We start from the raw sequence: 25,750 nt of genomic DNA, 5'->3' as shown, positions 1-25,750 counted from the left end.
GATTCAAGGGAAAGGAATACAGATCCTGTCTCTTGATGAAGGAATGTCAATGTCAGTTCATGAGAATAGCATGTGGGGCAGAATACACATCAGTGCAGCTGCCCTTGGATGACTTTTGGAAAATACAATCTGCTACACACCTATATTTCATAGATGAAAAAGAGGCTTAAAGGGACTAAATTGCTTGTGATCATTCAACTAGTAAAAAGAAAGCCCAAGAGAGAAAGCTGCTGGTTTCCAGAATCTATTCTAAAATAAAAAACAAAAACAAAAAACTAAAACAAATCACTATGCTATTATATCTCCCACCCCGAATTCTTTATAGCTTTCAACCTTAAAAAAAAAATCTACTTTAACTACACAAATATTTACTTATTTAAACAGTGTGCCACAAATTTCATAAACCTAGAGCAGTGGTCTACGGCCATACCACCCTGAATGCGCCCGATCTCGTCTGATCTCGGAAGCTAAGCAGGGTCGGGCCTGGTTAGTACTTGGATGGGAAACCTAGAGCAGTGGATGATAACATGAATTCACAATAATTTTAAGGTCCAAGTTACAAGAGCTGAAGACCTCTCTTTTCTTAGGAATGTTTCCTTTTCTTTCTTACTATTTCTAAAGCTCCTAAAGATGCCTACCGACTCATCTTTCCTCCAAGCCACTATGTAATAGTTACCAAGCTGTTTCCTCTGCCAGTGGTGGGACTTCTGAGAACATCAGGGAAAAGGGAGCTGGGTCCTTTCCCTTCACTAGCTGCTGAGGGAGTCAGAGGGGAGCTGGTTTTGCACAGGGTTGGGAACAATGACCTTGTTTCAACTCTGGGTCACACGTTTTCATCTTATCTGGACAGAAGAGCAGTGTTGCCTTTCCCAGTGGTGGGGTCACGTGGAAGCCATCCATTCAACTTAGCCCCAACACCCTTCTCATTCTTCTATCACTGGTGTTAGTAAAAGAAAATAAAACAACTCCCCAATTCCAGGGCTATCTAAGGACAAACAGTAATTCAGATCTCCAAACTCACTCCTGGAAGGGTTAGAAATATTCATCTTTTTCTTTTCTGTGAAAAAACTGCAACAAAATCTATAGAAAGAAGCTTAGCTCAACAACACAATATTTTACACACCAAGCATAAACTCTTTAAGGACAAAACAGGGGTCATCCAATTATTGGGGACTTCACGGTTTCTGGGAAAACCATGTCAAACATGACCAAAAAAGGTCTGGCAGACATTTACTTTTTACATATCTCTCTCAAAGAACTAGTGAGGTAGTTTTCCCAAAGCAAAAGAGGGATTAACCCAAAGACAAATTCCCTAACCAGAGCTGTGAAAACAAGTTTTCCCACCACAAGTTGGCCACAGCTATAGTTCTTCTTGTATGAAGGGAAATTATGCCTTAGACACAGCCCAGAAATGGGAACTCAGCTGTGGGAGAGGTAGAAAGCCTTACATTCACAGCTGGCCATCCTCTTATGGTATTAAGATAGAAGCAACAGCAGAAGTAGTAGTAGCAGTAGTAGTAGTAGTAGTACTAGTAGTAGTAATGAAGAGGAGGAGGAGGGTAAGTAGAGTGGATAATGGGCAGGAGTGGAGAAATAACATATTGAATTCTTACTAAATACTGGCACTGTGCTAAGTGCATTCAGAATTCTCCCAACAGCTCTGTGAAGTATGTGAAATACTCCTTTTATAAAAATACCCCCTTTTTCAGATGAGGAAACTCAGACTTAAGGACATAGTGAGTTGTCCAAGGCCATATAACTTATAAAGAGGTGAAGCTGAGCATTTTACTCAAGCATTCTTATTCCTGAATTCTTATACTATTCTTATCAATTGTCTCCTACCCCAAATTTGCTGTTAGTTGTTGTTTTCCTAAGAAACCTAATTAGACCAAACTTCACTAAATACACACTATGTGCATAAATCTTCACTAGGCCCTTGGGTGATAGAAATGAAATAAGACCTAGTTCCTGTGATGAGAGAACCAGTAGTTTAATAAAGAAGACTCTATCCACGGTGTGAGGGTTCTCAGGGTTCTGTGGCAATACCGAGTAGAGAAGGATTTGTTCTAGCTCTGATGGAACAGAACCTTCTTGGAAAAATTCCAGAAGGTAATTTTTTGAGATGGTAATTAGCTTACAAATGCAAGTTTGACAGGTAAAGAGGAAAGGGATGGGGTGCCTGGGTGGCTCAGTTGGCTAAGTATCCAACTCTTGATCTCAGCCCAGGTCCTGATCTCATGGTCATGAGTTCAAGCCCCATGCTGGGGTTTGATGGAGCCCAATTAAAAGAGAGAAAGAAAGAAAGAAAGAAAGAAAGAAAGAAAGAAAGAAAGAAAGAAAGAAAGAAAGAAAAGGCATTCTAAACAGGGGAAATAATATAAAGAAGAATAATTTTAAAAGAAGGGCTGGTACAAATACATGGCACAAGAGAGGACAACTGGGTCATTAGTAAAAAGTTATATGGTTTGGGTAAACCTCAAAGGTGGATTAGGAAAAGAGAGATGAGAAGCCAGTTGTGATGGGCCCTGATTGCCTACAAAAGAGACTGGATTTGTTCTACAGCCAAGAAGAGGCATGCAGAACCTTTTGTAAAGAGGTCTGAAAGAATGATATGGGTGTTTCAGAGGCCAGGCAGCTCCTATAACTCCTCTGATGGATAAGACTTCTGGATGCGCCTCGCATACTGCCAGGCTGGATGGGAGAGCCTCAAGGGAAGACTACATGCACTGGGCAGAAATCCAGGGAGAACTTGTCTTTCATCTCCAAGTTTTGATTCTATTTCCTTGAGTTGGATTTTTGTGGCTTTGCCTTTCAGATGGCTCTCACTAGATATTTTCCAACGACACAGGAAAAGAAAGGCTGAGATTTGTGCTAAAATTCTCAACCAGAGGCCTAATGTTGACCATTGGCAGTCATTACGGGAAGGGACAAAGGTTTGCAAGGCAAAAGACATGTGTGGGAGGAGAGTAAATCTGCCCCTTGTCTGAAGGGGACATAGGGAAGGATGGGGGATGGACGTAGGGTTACTTCACTGTTGTGGCCTTTTCCCTGGGTTTTTGCAATAGCATTTGTTCATCTTTCCTAGTCTTAAGGAACTGAAGTGAATTCCTGTTATTCAAAGTATAAGCTATGAAGTTTTTCTACATGATTTTTATTCCTTTTTTGATGGTGAGATTGTCCTCACTGAGCTCTAGGAAGAGTTGAGACCTCGCTAATCATCATTTCTGAGCATGGTGTGGAGTCCAGAAAATTGATGCCTGCAATGACCATATTATCTTTTTATCTTGGCTAATCTTAGAAAGCTTGAGCCAAGAACTCTACTTGTGCTTCCCACTAGGATAGAACAGGTGAAATCAGATCTCACAAGGAGATAAAGCAAGCTTTTTCATCTCATGAAAGATTTTTTTTCAAACTCTCTATAACTGACAAATGGTCTCATTTCCCTTGGGCTGCTATGTTTCCCCTTGAGTAGCTCTAGTATGCAGCTTGAAAGCTAATCCAGATCAAAAGAGTTTTTGGTTGGACACTGAATGAGGGTAGTATAGAAGAAGGCAAAGAGAACCACATCCAGAAGTTTAAGTAAGTTAAGGTTAATGGAGGACATAACACATACATGCTCACTGGTATAAAATGTTCACCAACCAGAAGATAAACTCCTGGGTTCCACGGCCCAAGGAAAGTCAAGAGAAGAGGAGAAGTAGCAGAAGCACAGGTGGACATGAGGTCACGGGTGGGCCTAAGGGCCAGGGGGTGGTGACCTGCTCAGGGGGCCTAGACTTCCTGTTTAAGAAGTGCCTCAAATGTAGGGCACCTGGGTGGCTCAGTAGGTTAAAGCCTCTGCCTTCGGCTCAGGTCATGATCTCAGGGTCCTGGGATCGAACCCCACATCGAGCTCCACATCGGGCTCTCTGCTCAGCATGGAGCCTGCTTCCTCCCTCTCTCTCTCTGCCTGGCTCTCTGCCTACTTGCGATCTCTGTCCAATAAATAAATAAAATCTAAAAAGAAAAAAAAAAAAGAAGTTCCTCAAATGTAGACACTTGACCTTATCAAATACAGGTCAAAACAGTGTAATATCTAGAGTTCTAGAGTTTTGCTGAAAGTCAGGGGAAGAAACATCCCATACCAGCCTTTAGCATATGTGCCAGACTATATCACCCGCCGTGCTCTATGAATTCATGGTTTTTTTGAGAATTTTAAAAAATATTTATTTATTTATGTATTTGAGAGAGAGAAAGAGTGTTCATAGGGAGGGGCACAGGGAGAGGGAGAGAGTAACTTCAGCAGACTCCTTGCTAAGCTCAGGACCAATGTGGGGTCGATCTCACAACTATGAGATCATGACCCTAGTGGAAACCAAGAGTTGGACTCTCAACCGACTATGCCACCCAGGGGCCCTTGAATTCATGCTTTTTAAAAAGGTTTTACAATCATCTTATAAAGGTGATATTATATTGCGTTGTATTTTGCATCTGGAAGTTTCTAACATGTCAATGTTATAATTCTATAGAGCCATCTTATTATTTTCACTTATTTTCACGATTGGGAGCCTCAAGGAACTGAAGCGAGCAGAACCTCCTTGATGCCCCTGAGCCCTGAGTATGGGGAAGCTAAGGAGGTTCCCCTCCTCGTTACCTTGGTCCCAGTCATAGAAGAAAACACCTGCAGGGCTCAACAGACCAGCACACATTATTGTGTGTCAGTATTTAAGCTGCCTGTTTGGGGTCCTGCTGTCAGCACTGAGCTGCCCATCTTCCCTGAAGCACTCTGTAGCTTGTTCTCATTCCCAGAGTATTTAAAGGTTGGTCTATGAATATTTGTTAAATCTACTAAAAATGAGTCTCTATGTGGTGGAGACAGCACAGATGAGGGTTGAGCTGAGAACATTCTAGCCCTGGGGAATGAATAACACTGCAAGTCCTGCCAAGTGCTCAGCTTGGACTGAGTTTCCTTCGAATCTGGTCAAATTTGCGTGATCTGACAGCTTCAGTGCAAAGGTTTGTGTGTTTCGGTGACTGTGGGTCCTCACGCAACCGTCTTGAGCAAATACACGAATTCTGTGTTGCCTACACAGGATTTCTAGCTCCTTTCCTGGATGAGGCCCAGAATAAAATTTTTTTTTTTTTTTTTGAATGTTCAAGAGAAGTTAGTTGGGCATTAAAAAAAAAAAGGTCTGCATTTCACTCCTTCAGTAATGATTCACTGACCAGGCCTCAGGTGCCAAATGGCTGTTCAAGGCATGGGGCAGAGCTCTGAGTAAGATGGCAAGGGCCCTCCTCTCCCAGAGCCCATTGCTCCAGGTGGAAAGACGGTAACAAACTAGTAAATCAGCAAATGCACAAGATGATCTCAGGTGGTCCCAAGTGATATGACAGCAATAAAGCAGGGCTGGGGTACAGGGGGTTTGATATGGGATTGGGCAGCAATTCAGATAGTGTGGTCAGAGCTGGCTACCAGAGGAAATGGCATTTGAGCTGAAGATAACGTACCTGCACGGAGAACTCTTACTGTGCCCCCTAGCTATACGGAGCTACTTGATTCGAGAAGAATTCCAGGAGCAATGGCAATTATCCGGATAGCATTCAAGACTTTTGCTTAACATCAACAGTCTTATACATGGGTTCATTATTCCGCAGTTCAACCAGCATCCTCTGAGGACACTGACTTTTGCTTTTCTGAAAGGGCAGCCTGATTGCTCCTTAGTGGTCAGGAGCTTAGCTAGAATGACCTTGTGTTAGTTACAACCTTTTCCCTCCCTTCATTTTCCTTGCTATAATGATTTTTTTTTTTTTTCCTGGAAGATTGTTTTGTTTGAGGGCTGATGACATCAATGAAACTGATTGCACAAACCACCAGTGAAAATTGGTCTTGCTGCTTTATTGTGACATCTAAAGTCTTCTCTGTCCACTGATGTAGCCACTGAGTAGGGAGAAACACCCACAAAGTGGAAGCTGACGCGGTAGCAACGAGTGGCCTCTTGCTATTTAAAGATGCAGGGCATTTCTGAGCTTTTCGTAAGGGAATAATTAAATCACTGCAGGTAACAAAGAATTAATTTTGAGGGATATTAAGCACCCTTAATTAGCACATTTGAGTTTCGTTTTCCCACAGGGAAAATATTCTCATGGCAACTTGCCAGGTCAAAGCTTCTAAAACTTCTGCCTAAACTTAGAGCTGAAGTCCATTTTACAATGCAAATGAGCACTGAAAAAATCTTTTAAGCCAAATCATTCATAAGCATTTAGGTTCCAGGGCTTTGGACTTTGTTAATAATTCTGTGGCAACCACTGGGGAGGCCTTCTGAAAAATAAATAGCTGGTAAATTCAGAGTACCCAAATCTTCTAATAACTCACATCTGTGCAGAGGATTTTTTTTTTTTTTTTGATTGTTTTCTTTTTGTTTTTTGGGGGCAGAATTTTGAAAGCTTGTTCCCCGCCCCCCTGACAAATTCTGATTATGCTATATTTTAATCACATTTTAAAGTTAAAGTGAATTTAGAGATCATAAAAATTCAAGACAAATATAAACATCTCGGCCTAGACCCATCCATCACATGGAGCTTTATGCTTACAACATCACAAGCAATTAGGGCAGCAGAAAGTATTGCAGTTTATTGGTCTCAAATTCAATTAAATGAGATCGATTAATTCCTTGGGATATTTATGATATGCTTCTCCTACCTAGGCATCAGTGCTGCATCAAATTTAATTTAACATTGAAGGAGGGCTGATCTGTTTGGTTATTATGTAGGTTAATGTATTTTTTTAATTTTTAGGGGGAATGATTTTTAAAAATATGTGTGCTTTCCAACTATGAACATTGCAGAGTTTAATTTAATGTATGTTAATGATTGCCAGGTAATGATTATTTTAGACTTGGACATGAACATTTGCTTTAGATGCACTTCTGAAGGCAAAACTAAATGATGAACAACTACTGCGAGTGAGTTACCTTTGAAATTCTACCCTACTTCTTGGATCCACACGTGAGAATGAACTTTAATAGTTAATGAGAGGAAGAAAGAGCACAATCATTTTAGGTAGTATCAGTTCTCAAAAGGTTTATAATAGAATGATTTCGAATGTCTGATTTCTCAGTATTAAAAATGTCACAAGGGGTACCTGGGTGACTCAGGGGTTAAGCATCTGCCTTCGGCTCAGGTCATAGTCTCAGGGTCCTGTGATCCAGCCCCATCTCTGGCCCTCTGCTCAGCAGGGAGCCTGCTTCTCCCCCCCCTCTGCCTGCCTCTCCCCCTGCTTGTGCTCGCTCTGTCTGTCAAATAAATAAATAAAGTAAAATAAAAGTCACAGAAAAATGTTCAAAGTGCCGGGAGGAAAGCTGATAAGTAACAGATACTGCCAATATAACCACGTGGCCTAAGTTCTTTGATTTTGTTTTCCGATGGGATCCTGTAGGCAGCTAGCAACATCTTCCCACATGGCCCTTTGAACATTTCAGGACTTGTTACAGGATGAAGCAAGAAGTGATTTCTTTAAACTTTTAAATTGCTCTTCCATGCTTCTGACAGTAATTTCCTCCTGCTTTTTCCTCTCCATTTTTTTCTCTTCATTCCTTCTTCCCTCTGCCCTCTAAGAGTGTAGAAGTTTGAGACTGAGGAGGTCCTAAAATATGAGTGCACTGACTAGTGTTTTTTTTCTAACTGAAGAAACTTCTTTTTTTTTTTTTTTTTTAAAGATTTTATTTATTTATTTGACAGACAGATCACAAGTAGGCAAAGAGGCAGGCAGAGAAAGAGGAAGCAGGCTCTCCGCTGAGCAGAGAGCCGGATGCAGGGCTCGATCCTAGGACTCTGAGATCATGACCTGAGCTGAAGGCAGAGGCCTTAACCCACTGAGCCACCCAGGTGCCCCCTAACTGAAGAAACTTCTTAGGGTGAGGCAGATTCTGGTTTTTATCCTTGCCCTTCTCTCCATAGTACTTTATGTGAATTCTGAAATATTCAAGGGAACTTAGAGGACATCATTTTCCAAGTGAGTTTCAGAGAGGAATACATTTTCCAATATCTGTAACAGGTAAATCTCTGCCTGAGCACATCCCATGATAGGAAGTTCATTGCTTGATAAGGCTGCTGATTCATCTTTGTTCAGCTTTGCGTATTTCTTTTTTCTTTCTTTTTTTTTTTTTTTAAGATTTTTAATTATTTATTTGACAGACAGAGATCACAGGCAGAGAGAGAGAGAGAGAGGAGGAAGCAGGCTCCCCGATGAGCAGAGAGCCTGATGCAGGAGGCTTGATCCCACAACACTGGGATCATGACCTGAGGGGAAGGCAGAGGCTTTAACCCACTGAGCCACCCAGGTGCCCTGAGCTTTGCGTATTTCCTCTATGGAGATGAAATCAGTTTTACGGATATTTTAGCCTATTGTCCCAAGTTCTGCCCTCTGGATCTGCACAGATCAAGTCAAATCACCCACACTTTGACAGCCTTTCCACTCTTGGAACACACATTTTGGAACCCAAAACCTTTTATTTTCCCATGGTGACTGGAATACATCTGTCCTCGTAGACTATCCCTGCTCCACACACTTGATTAAAATTCCAGTTTCTTGACCTCCTCAAATTTAAATCTCCATAATTTCTCAAATTCTCTTTAGCTTATATCCTCCAGATTCCTTGATTGTAGAAGCTTCTTGGATCAAAACCTAGTCTCTTTACAAATTTCCACAAAATGTCACTGGTTCTCAGCAGTTTGGGCCTAACATGTTTATGGCAGCTTAGCTCATGAGGACTCGCACAGCTGGGCGCAGGGCCTCCGAAACCTTCCTCCGCTCCTCTGTCTTTCCCTTCCTTATAATGTCCTCACCCTCTCTGCTGAGTGAAAATCCATTCCAGTAATCTGGGCTGTGGAGAATTTAGCCTGCCTTGAAGGTAGATTATCTCAATAGAGCCTGTTCCTTCCCCGAAACAGTGCAACTTTCCCTGTTGTTACGGTTTATAATATTAACTGCTTCCATTGAAATGTTAAGCACTTTGCGCGACCTTATGTTAATTTTAGTTTAACCCCATGTGGTAGATAGTATTATTCCCTTTGCTCATGGGAAGAAACTAAAGTTTCCAGAGGTTGGGTAATTTTTCTAGGGAAAACGTGGCTATTATGGGCAAAGCCAGCACTTCAACTTATTTTTCTTTAAACTCCAAAACTTAGCATACCTAACATATATATAAAATGTCCCTTTTAGATTTCCATACCCCTCATTATCCCGATTGTTATTCTCCGGATAAATTCTTTTTTTTTAAACCAAAAAAAAAAAAAAGAAAGAAAGAAAGAAAGAAAATTATTCCTTTTAAAGTTTGGTCTCCTAAAATACATTTAGTCCTCCAGGTGTGAAGATAGGGAAGTAATTAAGGATTACGAACACCAGCCAATGGATGTGCTTGACTTGCCCATCCATTGGTTTAAATGAAACAAATAACACAACAAAAAAGCAGAAAATAAGAAGGAAAAGGAAAATCTACATAATCTCTGGTCCACCTTTTTTTTTCTTTCACCTGGACTGTTCCATCCATGTTGTTACCTATCTGACCCCTAGAGACATTTACTTTTATAATCTCTACTTTTTTATAACTTTGTATATTTTTGCCATCCATCTTGGATTTCATAGTAATGTAATGGCTGTAATTCTTCTCAAAGCAACTCAATAGACCCATGGTTCATGCTAATTCCTAACCCTGCTATGGAATGAATTAAAACTACTGTTTGACATGAAATAATTTAGCTAGTAAATGCATCTAGCTAACCACCCAGTCTCTACATCTACTGGCCATTCTGTTCACTGCTTGCCTTTACATTTTAAATTTTAGTTAAGAAGGTATATGCTATAAGGTTATTCATGTTCTGTAGAATTCATGAAGATTCTAGGATTTAAACTTCAAGAGTTTTAGTTTTTCGGGTGTCTACACAGCTGACAATTCCCATGATGCCTACTGTTAAAAAATTTTTTTCAGGAATATCTGGTCACTCTTTCTATGTCTGAATGGAAAAAACACCAAATTTCCCATAAATCACTAGGCAAGTGTTTGATCATTCTGTAGGCAAGTTAATTTTTTTTTTTTTAAGATTTATTTGTTGATTTATTTGACAGACAGAGATCACAAGTAGGCAGAGAGATAGTGGGGGGAGCAGGCTCCCCGCCAAGCTGAGAGCCCGATGTGGGGCTCGATCCCAGGACCCTGAGATCATGACCTGAGCCGAAGGCAGAGGCTTTAACCCACTGAGCTGCCCAGGCACCCCTAAACTTTTTTTTTTTTAACTGATGCTCACAGAGGTCAGAAATGCCTGGGTGACAGGGAATTTCACTCAGAGATTTTCCTAATGCCTTCTATGTGGTTAAATACAGAGTTCTGTGTTTTGTTCAAGGTGATGTGATTAGATTTGAATCTTGTTCTTGAGTTCTAGGTCCATCTAGCCAACAGAAAGATATGATCCCTATTATGCAAATGTGAAACCTATGGAGATTTTGCTACACGCCTCAAGATAATGTCTTCATTAAAGAAAATGAGTGTAGATTTAGGATAGTTTTGCTAATCACAGCAAGAAGGTTACATATGCAGACGAAATGATAATAATATTCATAGGTGTGCCAAAATGGAATGGGTCAATCTGTCAAACAGTGAACTTCCTATCATCAGAGATGTTTAATCATAGTTTGGATAAGCACAGAGAGTGAATTGTATTTATTGGTATATAAGGCCACTTCCAACTCTGAATTTTTGTTTCTATATAAAGTCAGTAATTTCAACAGTTTAGGTTATTTATTCCTCTCATAATTTGAGATGACTGGCTGAGTTCTCTGCTTCTCTTTGATTATAAAAACCTTTGCATCATGAAAAGTAGAAGTCAGGCTGTAGCTAGTAAATGAGCTGCCTTGCCTCCTAAATGCTGTTCATCTATACATACATGAAAATGGCACCATGGCGGACTATACCTAGCTGATGATATCTATGAAGTTACAGACGTGTAACTAAGGTGAACAGAATTCCTAAGTGGAAGTTCACAGTCAGAAAACCTGGTTGTTTCTCACTTACCTTTTGTTAGTTTCAGAGCACATGTGTCATGTATAAAACGTTGTTGGGATGCCAACATAGCACCAGTAAGTTAAAGAAAATTTCAAGAGGGACATTAACATTTAAAAAGATGTTGATTATTACAGAGAAGACAGAAAACCCATTGGGTGATTTGGTTTAGCTAGGAATGCAAGAGTAATTGACGGTTGTCAGGATCAGAGAAGGTTTTCCAGAGACAGGAGCTGTCAAGGTCGGGGAGGGAGGAGAAAGATCTTCAGACCTCCAGTACTTGACATATTTGTAAGAAAGACTGTGAACATGGGAAAGAGCAGTCTTGCTGGAGAAGTTCCAGCAAATAATGTACATTTAATTTCTGTCCAGGTTACAAAATCTAACTAATGCCATAACCCTAGCCTAACTCCAATGCTCTAAGGTAAACACTCTTACCCTTTTCTTTTTTTTTTTTTTTGAAAGACTTTATTTATTTATTTGTCAGAGAGAGCGAGTGAGAGCGAGCACAGGCAGACAGAGTCAGAGGGAGAAGCAGGCTCCCTGCGGAGCAAGGAGCCCAATGTGGGACTCGATCCCAGGACGCTGGGATCATGACCTGAGCCGAAGGCAGCTGCCTAACCAACTGAGCCACCCAGGCGTCCCAACTCTTACCCTTTTCTTAAGATGCCAGGAGATGCTGAGTTTTATGCATTGCTATGGGTGACTTGCATACCATGGGGATGAATCCTATGCTTCTTGCCCAGCCCTCTTCCTAAATATCATGTGAATGAAAACCCAAGAGACTACTATCTGGACAGCAGAAAATGAGTGTAGATTTAGGATAGCTTTGCCAACCACAGCAAGAAGGTTATATATCCAGAAGAAATGACTGCAGAAAAAAAAAATTGGCAATATTTCCATACTATTCCCAAAGAAAACCAATTTTCTTTGAAATTAAGGAGTTGTGGGGCACCTGCATGGCTCAGTGGGTTACTCCTTTGCCTTCAGCTCAGGTCCTGATCCCAGGGTCCTGGGATCGAGCCCCACATCAGGCTCTCTGCTGAGCAGAGAGCCTGCTCCCTACCCCCCGCCTGCCTACTTGTGATCTCTCTCTCTGTCAAATAAATAAATAAATAATCTTTAAAAAAATAAAATTAAATTAAGGAGTAGAATGTGTTTGGTTGAATGCTTAATTTTAGCACTGTCTTATACTTTAAGCAATAAATGAATTTTTCTGTATATTTTCGGAAACCTGCAGTAATCAAACATGTATTATGATCTAGGCATCATACTATAGAGTTACTTATATGATATGATCCTGGATAAAATACTGTTCTCACTAAAATAAGAAGTACGTGGGAGTATTCCTTTGCCTCATGCTAAAGGCCATTTGTAATCTAGCTTCTCAGCCATGTTTTGCTTGTCAGCAAATCCTCCTCACTTTTTTCTTTCGGTCATGCCTTTTCAAAACCTCCTCGTTCTTTGAAGTCCTATTCCATTTCTGCCTCTTCCTCAAAGCTTTCCTTGACCTCTTCAACACAGAAGGTTTCCTTCCTCCTTTGAGCAGGAAGTCTTTGTTATCTGCAGTCATGGGCATTTATCACACACCATCTCATGCCTTCAGGAGTGGTGCTGATGTGTAAGATCTGACTGTTCATGTGAGTACGTTCTGCTCCCCAAGTAGATTTTGTGTTCTTTTTTGTAGAACAAGCCCTACGGTTTTGGAAATTCAGCTAAACTGGCTATTCTCCTGCATCTAAGAGGTGGACCCAGATATATGTGTGGGGGGGGGGGGTAAGAGCTGGGTGTGTGCCTAAGAATGAGAAGCAACGCTTAGTTTTGTTGATATTTCCCAGTTGCCTGGAAAAAAGAGGATATTAAAAAAAAAAAAAAAGAAAAAAGAGGGTATATTCTCATATGATATCTCATATGAAAGATCTGAAACACACTTTCCTAATCTGCAATGTAGGCAGTGTTACTCCCTACCCCCAACAAACAATTTTTTCACCTTTTCTCTCTCCTTATCTCTTCTATTTACAGACTATTAGCTTTTTTGTTGAACTACAATCATGTCTGATGTGTAAATTGTATTTTGGTTTCCTGGGGCAACAATTAGAAGTATTTTCTGTAAAAGCATAGTGGCCCCCTTGGGAGGTGTTTTTATTGTGACTTCCACTGGGGCCAGAACTGAGGTCAGCAAAGTGTTCAAGACATGTATGCTTAGAGTGAAGTTTTGTATGGTGGGACTCCTTTGGATTAAAATAACTGCAAGCCAACCAAAAAGGGAAATTCACCATGAAGATATGAGACTGTTTCATGGAACCTAAAGATGAGAAAATGTTGACCTTTAGGTATCATATGGAAATAAGTCTCTTATGTTCAGTTAATTCTGCACGTCTGCTTTATTCCTCTTTCTTGGTGCCCACTAGCTTCTGCTTTTTCTATCTATATGATGAAGCATGAGGCTAACAGCTTCTGAGGTTGAAATCCTACAGTCCAAGTTATAGAAAAAAAAAAAAATGCCTGCCTTGATTCACGCCCTAATACCTGAAGAAGGACTTCAGTTACCATCTTGGGCCAAGAGTCCACCTCTGAACCAATAAAATATGGTCAGACATGAAATGGTATTTTACTATATTGTATTTCTGGGGTAATCATTGGATGGAGGGTGGTAAGAAGGGCCTGGAGCCTGCAGGAGATATGCTGTGTGGATAAAAGAGGAGAGGTGTGCTAACTGTACATGTGCATAGAGGAGAAGAATTTACAAACCCCTTTCCACACGTTACATAATGGGAGCCCCATGACATTAGCGTAGCTCAGGCAAGACAGTCACTATTGGTACACAATCACATTACATTACAATTACACATTCACATTTTACATTCCAAGGGCATTAGCAAGCTTTCAGAAACTAAGGTAAACTTGTGCAAGATTCACAAATAAGCAGAAAGTTCTCTTTCCATTGTTCATCAAACTTACCTTTCAACATTGTTCCTGAAACCCCACCACCTTCTCAAAGGTAATGAATAGGAGAGTGACACTAACTTAGTTTGTCTTCTCTAGAAAAAAGAGCAGTTCCAGGGAAGTGTAATTTCAGGGAAGCAGGCAGGAGGGAAATGAAAAGTGAGAGAAAGAAAGGAAACATAAGGGAGTGAGTCACTGAGCTGGCCCCAACTTTGGAATAAGGTGATTGTTTCTTATCGAAAATTGTATATTTTCAGGGAGGCTGTCTGAAGCTACCCTAGGTGTCCCATGGACAGGGGAGGGAAAGGAATAAAAGTTAATCCACTAGGTTCTATTGTTCTTGGTCAAAGTTCATTTTCCAGAGCATTAACTTACCCGCACTTCCTGTTGCATATGCTTAGAGACACAGCAGAACCTACTGGACAGCAGTAGTCCTAGGGTGGAAGGAAAGATACTGTTAGATCAAGCATAAGAATGATAAGAAGGACCAGAGGCAGCCACGAAGGGAGTCTCTCTGGCTCAGGAGACCGGTTTCCATTATGAACTGGTCTTCTGCCATAAAGGTGACAGATGACCTTAGCAACTTCCTCTCTGTGGCCTACAAGAATGCAGTTGATGCCAAGGCATCATCCTGAGGACTTCAGCAACATATCAACTAACTGTTCAGTCTCAAGTGGGAATGGTGATACCTACTCCTTGATGAACACTTGCTTCAAGGATACATCTCCTGTGCTACTTGAGATTCGATCAATCCCCAAATTTATGTCCACGTTATTCTTCACATGAGTATGCACACATTTAATAAAATTATTTATTCAGATTTTTTTCTTCTCCTAGAAAGATTTTTGTGAGATTGAGTAGTTTGACTCATTAATTCAAGTTTACTGAATACCTACTATGCGCCGGCACTATTTTAAGCGATATAATAGCGATAGGCATGGGGGCCCCTGGATGGCTCAGTTGGTTAAGAGGTTAACTGTCTGCCTTCAGCTCAGGTCATGATCCTGGGGTCCTGGGATGGAAACCCGCATTAGGCTTCTTACTTTGTGTGTGTGGGGGGGGCGTCATGCTTCTTCTTCTTCCTCTGCCTGCTGCTCCCCCTGCTTGTGCTCTCTATCAAATAAATAAAATCTTAAAAAAAAAAAAAAGAATAATGATAGGCACAGATTTTTGCCTTTTTGAAGCTTACATTTTAGTGTATGTGTGTATGTGAGACTAATAAAGAAATAAGTAAAATATATGTTGGGTTACATAGTGATAATTGCTTTGAGTGAAAACAAAACAGGAAAGTTAGATAGGATGAGTGGGGGTGGGGAGTGAGGCTGCTGTACCAGCGGGGGTGGGGAGTGAGGGCTGTGCCTTAACCAGGGTAGCCAGGGAAGGCTTCTTGGAGTAAGTAACATTATAGCAAGAGTAGGTGTGGATATCCAAGTGTGGGGCCCGAGTTGCTGAGAGAGAGAGAAAATCAAATGTACAGGCATTAAGGCATGCTGGATGTTTCCCAAGAAGGCCAGGGGTGACCAAAGCAAAGGAATGGAGAGGCAGATGAGAGAGAAGAGAGTAGATGAGGTCAGAGAATTAACATGGAGCCAAATTATCTTGGGACATTGAAATATCTTCAACTTTCACTTAGGGAGGGATGGGGGAAGCAGTAGGGCTTTAAGCACAGAAGTGAGCCGACTTCCATTTCAACAGGATCACTTTGGTTGAGAGCAGATTGCAAAGGGATGAGTTCAAACTGGGAGTCAGGAGGCTACTGGTGTGACTCAGGTGAGCAGCGTTGACTGGACCAAGATGGCAGCAGAAAAAAAATGATGAGAGATGGAGCTGATAGAATTTATTATGAATAAGGAAGGACATTCGAGGACATTAGAAATCAATCCTTAGGGAGATAATTCCGGGTTTTTGGCCTGAGCCAAGATGATAGGAGAAAACAATTTTAGGGGCGAGATTAGTAGTTTGGACAGCAAATGGCTCCTAGACATTGAAGTGGAGTTGCTGAATTGATAGTGGATTTAGGAGACTGAAATTTAAGGAGGAGTTCATGATTAGAGATATGAATAGGGAGCCATCAGTATGACACTGAAGGCCATGGACTGGGTAAGATCACCAAGTGAATATAGGTAGATAGAAAAGTGAAGGGGATAAAAGACCGACTCTGAGGTCATTCCATTCTAAGGGGTTAGGAAGGTGAAGAGGACCAACAAGCATACTCAACATACCTGGCCACAAAGTAGGAGGAAAACCAGAAGAATGTGGTTTCTGGAAGCCAAGATATGGAGGTGTTTCAAGAGGCAGGGGCTGAACAACTTGGCTACATGTTGCCAAAGTCGGTATTGAGAACTGACGTTTGGTCAGCAACATGGAGATCACTTGGTGAGCTTGAGCAGTTCAGTACAGTGGAGAGGGGCAAATACCCAGATGGAAGTTCAACAGAAAATGGAGGAGAGAGAAACTGTAAGGAATAAATATAGGCAGTTCTTTAGTTTTGCTTTAAAGGGAAGGGGTGAAATGAGGGTGGTGGTTGGCGGGGCCGGGAGAATAAAGAAGTGTGTGATAAGCGCCTATTTAAATGCCTCTTGGAAGTGTCCATTACAACCCACTGCCAGAGCCAGGCAGAAAAGGAATGATTGTGAAAAAAATGAACAAAATACCCCGAGAACCAGGTCTACATGGGCCACTGAACTGACTGACCCCCATGGTTCACTGTATCAACGGGGAAATGTACTGTGGGAGTGAAGGCGTCTGGGCTAGGCCTTAGAGACCTAACACCATACAGGTTTCAGATTCAAAAAGTAGAAATAATGAATCTGTCAACTAGCAGAGTGGAGGCTCTCTACTGACCCATGTGAAACCGAAATGTGGTCCGGTGGCATTTTCCGAGAGGTTCCTTTAGAGTGCCAGTTTTAAAGAATGCTGAGTTGCGATCATCGTCCTCATCCTCACTATCATTAGCAAATAGCACCTATGTGCCTAATTTCACCTACCGGCTCATAAGTTAAAATATAGAGCCTTGTTCCCTGGGGGGTAACTAGTGTGGTGGTGAGCAGTAGTACAAGAGGCCAGAAGGCGGGGGATAGGTAGAAGGCAGGAATCTGGTAGAGGCCAACTCTTACCAAACCATCCCGCCCCAGTTCCTGATTTTCACCCTGCCTCTCCAAGCGCGGGAGTGCATGGCTCTTTCTCTGCTACTTCTTCCTCCTTTGCTCCTTGAGTCCCCTTCTTTTGCTGTTCTCTCTCAATGCAGGGGTGGTTCTGAAGATCGGCTCCAACCCCTACCTGCCTCCCCACCGCCTGCAGGCGCGCGGGAAACGGACCGAGACCCCTGAAACTCCAGTGGGGGCAGGAACCGGCGTTCTGAGCATGTGCGAGCAAGCCAGGAGGCTAGGGCGGATTTGGGGGGCCTGGCCCGGGTCGCAATCCTACGCGCGGAGCTAGAGCGCGGGGAGCGCAGAAGCGGCCAGCACTCCCTGGAGCCGAGCTCCTGCGCCTAGGGCGCAGCGGCTGCGCCCTACCCTCCGGGCGTGGGCGAGCTGGCCGCGTGTGCCTCCCTGCTTGACGCGTGGGCGAGCCAATCAGGACGAGCGGCCGAGGCAGCCATGTGACGGGCGAGGCGGCTCCTTTCCCCAGCGCGGCCAGAGGGAGGAGAGAACCGGGGCTCGCCGCGAGCCTTCGAGAGCAGCGGTCGCGGAGGCGGCAGCGGCGGCACAGGCTCGGGCCAGCCGCGCGCGCATCCCTCGGCGCCCGGCGCGGCGGAAAGCTCGGCGGGCCGCGGGAGCCCGCGATTGGAGTGGACAAAGCAAGATGGCAGGGATCTTAGCCTGGTTCTGGAACGAGAGGTTTTGGCTCCCGCACAATGTCACCTGGGCGGACCTGAAGAACACGGAGGAAGCCACCTTCCCGCAGGCTGAGGACCTCTATCTCGCCTTCCCCCTGGCCTTCTGCATCTTCATGGTGCGGCTCATCTTCGAAAGGTAAGAAGGGCTGGAGCGCGCCTCCCCTCCCCCTACACACACACACACACACACACACACACTCTCTCTCTCTCTCTCTCTCTCACACACACACACACACACACACACGCACACGAACCCGCGCGCGCACATTCGCGCGCACACGCACACTCGCGTGCTCTGTGGCGCACGCACCCGCGCCCCCAGCGCTCGCGCTCGCTTCTCCCAACCTTTGTGTTCGGGAGGGGGTTGCCGACCCCTCAGCCCGGCTGCCGTTCGGGGAGCCTGGGAGGATCTGGCTAGCCTACGGATTTCCTCCGGGGCGCCTGGGAGGGGCCGCGGAGCGTTGGGGTCGCCGTCCGCACTCCTCCTGGGCCGGCTCTCTCCCCGCCGCGAGCGCCGGCGAACAAAGGTGAGCGCCGGCCGGCCTCGGGACGCGGCGCGCTCGGTGGGGCTGGCCCCCCTCGGCCCCGCGGGCTGCGGCGCTGCCGGCCAGGGCTTCCCCGCCGAGGCTCGTCGCCACCCACCTGACAGCCTGGAACGTTGCGGACGCGCGGCCGGGAAGGCGGAGGGACCGTGCCCACTTCCAGTCCTTTCAGTCCGGCACGCGGATTGTCGCGACGGGGTTTCAGAAGAACTCGCCGGGGACTCGTGGGCTTCCGGCCGCTGTTTAGTTTCTGTCAGTGACCCCGAGCATCAGGCTCACCGTCCGGGGAGAGAGATGACAATAGTTTTCAGGCTCCCAGCACTCCGGGTCATTAGCGGTTTTCTTAAAAGAGGATCTGGCAGGACGGGTGCACAGCCTGCAACATGGTGATATTAAATAGAAAGATGCTTCCTATGAATAACCGTAAACTTTTGTTTTGTACCAGAGGCACTTAAAACATTTTCAAGAACTGTTATGTATCGTTTGTTTAATTTCCGGATTTGGTTAGTAGCTCCCTTGTGTCATGAACAAACTTGAGTTACTCTCACTGAATCAGGCTTAGTCACAAAACTCGATTTTGCGTGCTGCGCACTCCCGGGGAGCTATTGAAACAAAACCAGGACAGCAGCACGTAATTCTCTTCCTCAACTGGAAACCTCGCCTCCCCTTCCTCTCCCCTCCCAGCCCCCCATTCATCGGCGAAGGCTGAATTTCTTAGATCACAGAGTTGAGACTCCATTTCTCACGTCCACTTCACCTCTCTTCCCCTGCCAACTCACCCTTGACTTCGTTTCTTAAGCTTTTGCTGTTATTTTGTTTGCTGTGTCTGTCTAAAACCGCTGTTGAGGATGGCAAAATTTGCCTTTTGTGTCATTTGTTTCTGGAAATGGCAACAGAAAAAGCTTCACGGGAACAAAAAGTATCTTTTTAAGGAAGGTGTATTTTTCAGCGGGCGATATTGATGCTTCTGAAGGAAGTCAAATGTTCACATGCAGGGACTGAAATGCACAAAGGAACAGATTTACAGACCTATTTTAAAATGGTTGAAATCCAGCGCAGACATCTCATTGATCCTATCTAGCGCTGAGACTTACTGTGAAAAAGTGGGTGTGTTTGCAGGTTAGAGTTGCTTCTAGAGCAAATGTTTACTTACAGAAAATAACTCCAATCTAACTTTGCAATCTCTCCAAGAACAGCCTCTCAGGAACAGCAGGTTGTGCCGGGTTGAACCTTAGTAGAGGCTCCTTACAGTTGTCTAAGAACATCTGATCACTTCTGCCTGGGCTCACTTGTAATCAGCAAATGCACTTGAAAGAGGTGTGTCGTCTTCTGTTTTAGATAACAAAAGCTCGTCCGCTAAACCTATATGCAGAAAGCTGTTTCCATTAGGCTGAAAAAAAGTAAATTTGTGCTTAGACTTTCTCTGCCATAAAAAAAAAAAAAGCAAAAAACGGATATAATTTAAGTTGAAAACTGGAAGTTTGTTACTCCTCTTCCTGACCATTTTTTTTCTTTCTTTGCGCAATCCCATGACTTGACTTTGAGTTTATACAAAAGGGTCAGCTGCTTTCAACTATCAGTCACAGCGAAGGTCCTCATATTGCTAGGTAGAGAGTTTTCTAGTTTCTTTCAGGCCATTGATTCAAATAGAAGTGAATTTAATGGCCTGTAGGGAAACTGAAATTTTGTGATTAGTGTTCAGAATACTAATCCTTTTATGGCTCATATACCAAATGATGCTACTGACTTTTGGAACGGGGTCTACTTTGTTTCTTCTTAGGGTATCGACAGCTCTGTCTTTAACCATTCAGACTCTCAAGTCTCTGAAAATCCAAGGGTATGGTTGTATCCAGAATTACAAGTTCTGAATGTTTCTCTTCTTCTCACACCTAAATAACATTCTGGCGTCCAACCTGTGGCCTGCATCTCAGCTTCCATCAAGGGCCTGAACTTGAATCAGCTGATATTGTTATCATTGATGCGACTCATTTTTGGTACCTAACATGTTGTGCTTAAATCTTTGTTTTGCAGTATTCTGTAATGTATAACGTGACTTAAAGAAGCTTGTTATGCATCCCTTTGTAAAACAGAATGCTTTTTTTTTTTTTAAAGATTTTATTTATTTATTTGACAGAGAGAGATCACAAGTAGGCAGAGAGGCAGGCAGAGAGAGAGAGGAGGAAGCAGGCTCCCTGCTGAGCAGAGAGCCCGATGTGGGACTCGATCCCAGGACCCTGAGATCATGACCTGAGCCAAAGGCAGCGGCTTAACCCACTGAGCCACCCAGGCGCCCCAGAATGCTTTTTTAATAGAAATAATTCCTTCCAGATTCTGTTCCTTTTTTTAAAAAAAAAATTCTCACTTTTTCAGTGAGCCTGGCTGGGTCAATGGGGGCAGCATGCAACTCTTGATCTTGGGGTCATGAGTTTGAGCCCCACTTTGGGTGTAGAGATTACTTAAATAAATATTTTAAAACATTATTTTTCTTTGTTATTTTCTAGGATTCTATTCTTTTCATGCTTCTGTTGTCATTTATTCCAAAGCTGAGAGCGTATCTGAAATATCTCATTATCCAAGATCTTTATGTCCATTAAATGGGGTCTGTAATGCTCATGTTGAGTCCCAAATTGTGAATTTGCATACCTTCTCCTTAGTCTGACGTTTTTCTCTTTCTAAAGAGAAACACTAAAGAATGGACTGGATTGAGGTTTGCTCTGTGGAACAGGCTTATTTTTTTGTTTGCACTCCACTCTTGGGGTGTTGACAGTGGAGGCGTTGGTGGCCAGAATGATGCTGTGTTATGGTGCCATATGGGCAACAATATGGAGGCCCAGCATGGTTGGTTAAAAATGGAGCAGCCTAAATTCAGTGATTTTTGGCTGAGTCTGTGAATAGCCCTAAGCTTGGTGGTTTTTAGCATAGCCCGTATACTGTACTTAACTCTGTGTATAACTGGAAGGGCCACTGTAGATATTATTTGATTGACAAAGTAGAATCTGTTTAAAAAAACACAAAACTTCATGCTTTCTCTTAGAATGAAAATTGTAGGGTATACTGTTAGGTAGTTAGCTTGATGGCAAAGAACAAAATATTATTTATTGTTTTACATTTTTAAAGAATTTTAATTTCAGTATAATTAATATATAGTGTTATATTAGTTTTAGGTATACAGTATAGTGATTTAGCAGTTCTGTGCATCACTCAGTGCTCATCATGACCAAAATATTATTCAATAATGTATCATTACCTATTGATGAATTTTTTTGATTTAGGCTTAATAAGCTGTTCTATGGAATTATGATAAATGCCTTCATCCAAATTCACTTTTTAGAATGCATTGCTGGGGGCACCTGGGTGGCTCAGTGGGTTAAAGCCTCTACCTTCTGCTCAGGTCATGGCCCCAGGGTCCTGGGATTGAGCCCCACATTGGGCTCTCTGCTCGGCGGGGAGCCTGCTTCCTCCTCTCTCTCTCTCTGCCTGCCCCTCTGTCTACTTGTGATCTCTGTCAAATAAATAAATAAAATATAAAAAAAAAAAAAAAGAATGAATGCATTGCTGTAGGGGTGCCTGGGTGGTTTAGTTGGTTAAGTATCTGACTTCATCTTAGGTCATGACCTCAGGGTCCTGGAATTAAGCCTCCCAAGTGGGCTCTATCCGTGCTTAGCAGGGAGTCTGCTTCTCCCTCTCTGTTTGCCCCTCCCTCCTGCTCACATGCTTGCTCCCTCTCTCTCAAATAAAATCTTTAAAAAAATGTGTTGCTATAGTATTAATAAATGTTGGATTAAAGTTCTGCTGAATTTCTTTTTGGGAATAAAAATTCCTTGAGTTATTGTTGTAACAGGTAATGTTAATACACTTTCTTCCATGGGTTTAGGAGAGAGACCCAGGAAGTATGGATTGAGAATCAGAATGTTCAGATTCTAGTCAAACTTATCTCAAACTGGGGCAGCCGCCCAAGTTCTCTCTGCCTTATTTTCTCATCTATGCAGGTGAAGCAGATGGCCTTTGCAATCTAAGATTGCTTTTGTTCCTTCAATTATCCGATTTCTGTATTCCAGTATTTCAAACTTGCTAATATCTCATAAAACTTTGAGCAGGCTAAATGTAATTTTTTTGTAGGTGGAAGTAAATCATTTAAGAATAAGGAGATTTTTTTTTCATGCAAGTATTTTAGTCAGTGGTTTTTGTTTCTTATATTTTTCAATTACGATTTGAATTAAAAGAATTATTTGGGCTATTATCCTACGTGATCCAAAAAGCTACGGTATTTTGGAATGATCAACAAAGACGATTCTGCAGAGAAAGTCATTGCTCTCTTTAGATAGACCCTAGAATCGACCGGGCACCTCTTGTGATGACTTGATATGAAATGAGATACTCATTCCTGTCAGGTTGGCTCTCAAAGTGCCAAGCTATGTGAGAAGTGTCACTATTCAGGAATCTGACACCAGTCAAATGACCTGCTGCCCTCAGTCCTTCAAGGAACAATAGAGTCTCAGTAGCATGAGAGGGAATGTCTATCCAGTGGGCTTTTTCTTATGGATTTACTTAGTAGCAACTTGGATGAGGCTGGCTAGAAAAGAGGGGAAGGGGAAGGGAGGGAGAGAAAATGAACGAGAAAGTATTCCTGATGGTTAGAGGGGCGAGGGGAGGTATGAGGGGATGTCTGCCATGAAAAAGCAGACTGTCAGGTGAGTTTGATTTCTGAAGCATATTCCTGTAATGTACCTTGTAATGAAGAGACTGTTTTCATCCAATATATTTTGAAAGAATTTGTGACTCACCGAATGTTTCTGTCCCCTTAGAATTCATAAATTGCAATCCTAAACACCAAGGTGATGTTGTTAGGAGGTGGGGACTTTGGGAGGTGATTAGAGCCAGGGGGGTGGAGCCTTTGTAAATAGGATTAGTGCCCTTATAAAAAAGGCTTCAGAGAGCTCCCTGCCTCCCACCAGCCACTTGAGGGCACAATAAAAAGATGGCTTTCTGTGAACCTGGAAGGTTATTCTCACCAGGCACCACATCTGCTGATGCCTTGATCTTGGACTTCCCAGGCTCCAGAACTATGAGAAATAAACTTGTGTTGTTAAAAGCCACCCAGCCTATAATATTTTGTTATAACAGCCTGAATGGACCAAGACAGAGTATTTGATAACAATTTGCATATGATAATGGTTTTTCTTATGCAATCGGTCTTGGATATTTAACTCTATAAATGTACAGGTTTCGCTTGTTAAGTATAGTGTGATTCAGATTAAAACTATGGACACCTGCTTTGCCAGACTGGTGTTAGATGCAAGAGTTGGGGTCAGACACAATAGGTTGCTCCTATGGTTTCTGACTGGGAAAGGAAAATTGGATTACAATGGATGCTTTGTTGGAAAACAACGGAAAATCAAAGGGATGGTATTCTTTGCAGATCTTTAGTACAGCTTTCTTATCTTGCAAAATAAAAGGTTTGCATTTGCAGGATGCAGTAGTTTAGCTGTTTGAAGGAGATTGATTTATGGATAAAAGGCATCACAGTACTCTTAATGGACAGTGCCTTAGAATGGTGAGGAAGGCAGGTGAGATAACTTTAAATTATCACAAATTATTTCATGTCATCAGAGATTAACAACACTAGCACTTTGAGTTCACTTACGACTTTTGAAAACATCTGAATTCTTCATGGATCCGGTTAGGTTTTTTCTGTTGGATTCTAGTTTGTAAGTGGTTTCTCTTCAATGATGTAGAAAAGCAGGTGTCAGTGGAAAGGAAATGGGGTTTAAGGTGAATTTCTTCTATCAGCACACCTGTCCCATGGCTTATAAGAGATCGCTGTGCTGTCCTCAGGCTCTGTTCATTTGTTTCACTTACCTCTTCACACTCTGTTGGGAAACCTGAGAATCTGGGCCCATTTGGCACTTCTGTGTTTATTAACTTCTAAATATTTATTACATGTGCTTAAATTCGCTCTTCTATCACCAGGCCAAACTAGAATTTCTAAAGCGTTTTGTCATCTATTTCTTACAAAGTCATGAGTCTCAAACTTTTGTTTTATTTTTTTCCCTCCCTCCCATCTTCATTTGATCAGTTCATTTCTTAGACACTTTTGAGTCGGGAAAATGGGGTTCCAGATTTTGTTTGCCAGTAACTAGTTGTGTCATTTAATGTTTCTAGGGCATCTTTTTTTTTAAAATAAAAATAAATAAACAATTGCTTCTTGTAGCACAAGGATCCTTCTATACTAGTGATGCCCTGAGAACACTTATTCTTAACTAATATTTTATCTTTTGCTCTTTGCCCCTCCCCCCTTAAAATAAACAAACAAACCCCGATTTCACAAACTCTTTCTTTGTCACTCTTACCTGCTCTCATAATCTTCACAGATTTTCTACACCTATGCTTTGGTTTGATTGAACCCGAAATGGTGATTCTCACAATGTCTTTTTGGGTGGTGGCTCATTAGTACTTCTCTGCACAATTGAGTGCCAGGGTACACAGTCTGAAGCTTAGGACTTTGTGCTTACCATTTTTTCCCCTTACATTTGACGATTGTGAATGACTGCAGTTTTTAGTGAATAAGTTTTTAATTTTAATTTTGAAAGTAATAATAGTGACTAATATGTGTTTCCTAATAGGAGTTTATTACTTTACATCATCGACTTCATTTAAATCTCTCCTAAGACCCGTGAGGTAGACATTGAGTTTCCCAATATTTCACAGATGACACTAAGGATTGAGACTTTAGGAGTTGTACCTAGCTTCACACAGCTTAAAATAGCAAGGTAGGCATTTGGAACCAGGTTTCTTGATCTCCTAGTAATTTTGATGATCTATTTTATTTTAATTTTTAAGATTTTAAATATTTGAGAGAGAGCACAAGCAGGGGAGGAGCATAGGGAGAGGGAGAAGCAAGTTCCCCGCTGAGCAGAGAGCCTGATGCTGAGGTCTGTCCTGGGACTTTGGGACCATGATCTGAGCTGAAGGCTTAACTGACTGAGCCACCTAGGTACCCCTGGTGATCTATTTTAAAGCAAGTATCATGAGATGATGTTGTCCATATACCACAGTTCCTTTAACCAGCCTCCATATTGTTGTTGGATATTTAGGTTGTTTCCAGTTTGTGTATATAAATCTCTCAACTCTTGGAAACATCCTAAGGAACGTTTCCTAGAAGTGGCATTTCTAAAACTCAAATGGTAAATATTTTAGGGTTCTTGATAGACACAAATTTCCAGATTAGTATCCAGAAAGTTTATATTCGCTTGTACTTCCTTATCAGCATGGAAAGTATTATCATTTGAAGAAATTTTTGCTTTGCACATTGAAAAAAAGTTACTGTTACATGTTTTGTTATTCGTGATGATCTTATTTCAAATATTTACTAATTATTTGTATTTCACTTT

At 42.3% G+C, this 25,750-nt stretch overlaps 1 protein-coding gene and 1 long non-coding RNA gene across 6 annotated transcripts in view; one reads left to right on the top strand and one right to left on the bottom strand.

Annotated features, from left to right (window-relative positions):
- Positions 1-19,642, bottom strand: part of LOC309843650 — a 65,296-nt gene extending 45,654 nt beyond the window's left edge. For 3 of the 4 annotated variants that reach the window (XR_014300263.1, XR_014300264.1, XR_014300265.1), the window contains exons 1-2: positions 18,460-19,642; positions 14,355-14,413 (exon numbers count right to left, since the gene is read on the bottom strand). This is a non-coding gene — a long non-coding RNA (uncharacterized lncRNA). The remainder of the gene's footprint in view (positions 1-14,354; positions 14,414-18,459) is intronic. The other variant, XR_014300266.1, reaches the window with a different exon arrangement.
- The window catches only part of CERS6 (ceramide synthase 6), a 314,028-nt gene continuing 305,489 nt past the window's right edge, over positions 17,212-25,750 (top strand). Inside the window, exon 1 of one of the 2 annotated variants that reach the window (XM_082689256.1) lies at positions 17,212-17,953. In XM_082689256.1, coding sequence (XP_082545382.1) covers positions 17,784-17,953 — 170 coding nt within the window. In that variant the 5' untranslated portion in view covers positions 17,212-17,783. The remainder of the gene's footprint in view (positions 17,954-25,750) is intronic. The other variant, XM_082689255.1, reaches the window with a different exon arrangement.

This window comes from Mustela nivalis (assembly GCF_964662115.1).
Source record: "Mustela nivalis genome assembly, chromosome: 11".
NCBI lineage: Eukaryota > Metazoa > Chordata > Mammalia > Carnivora > Mustelidae > Mustela > Mustela nivalis.
Note: the sequence above shows the minus strand (reverse complement) of the source record. Positions and strands in the feature narration are given on the sequence as shown.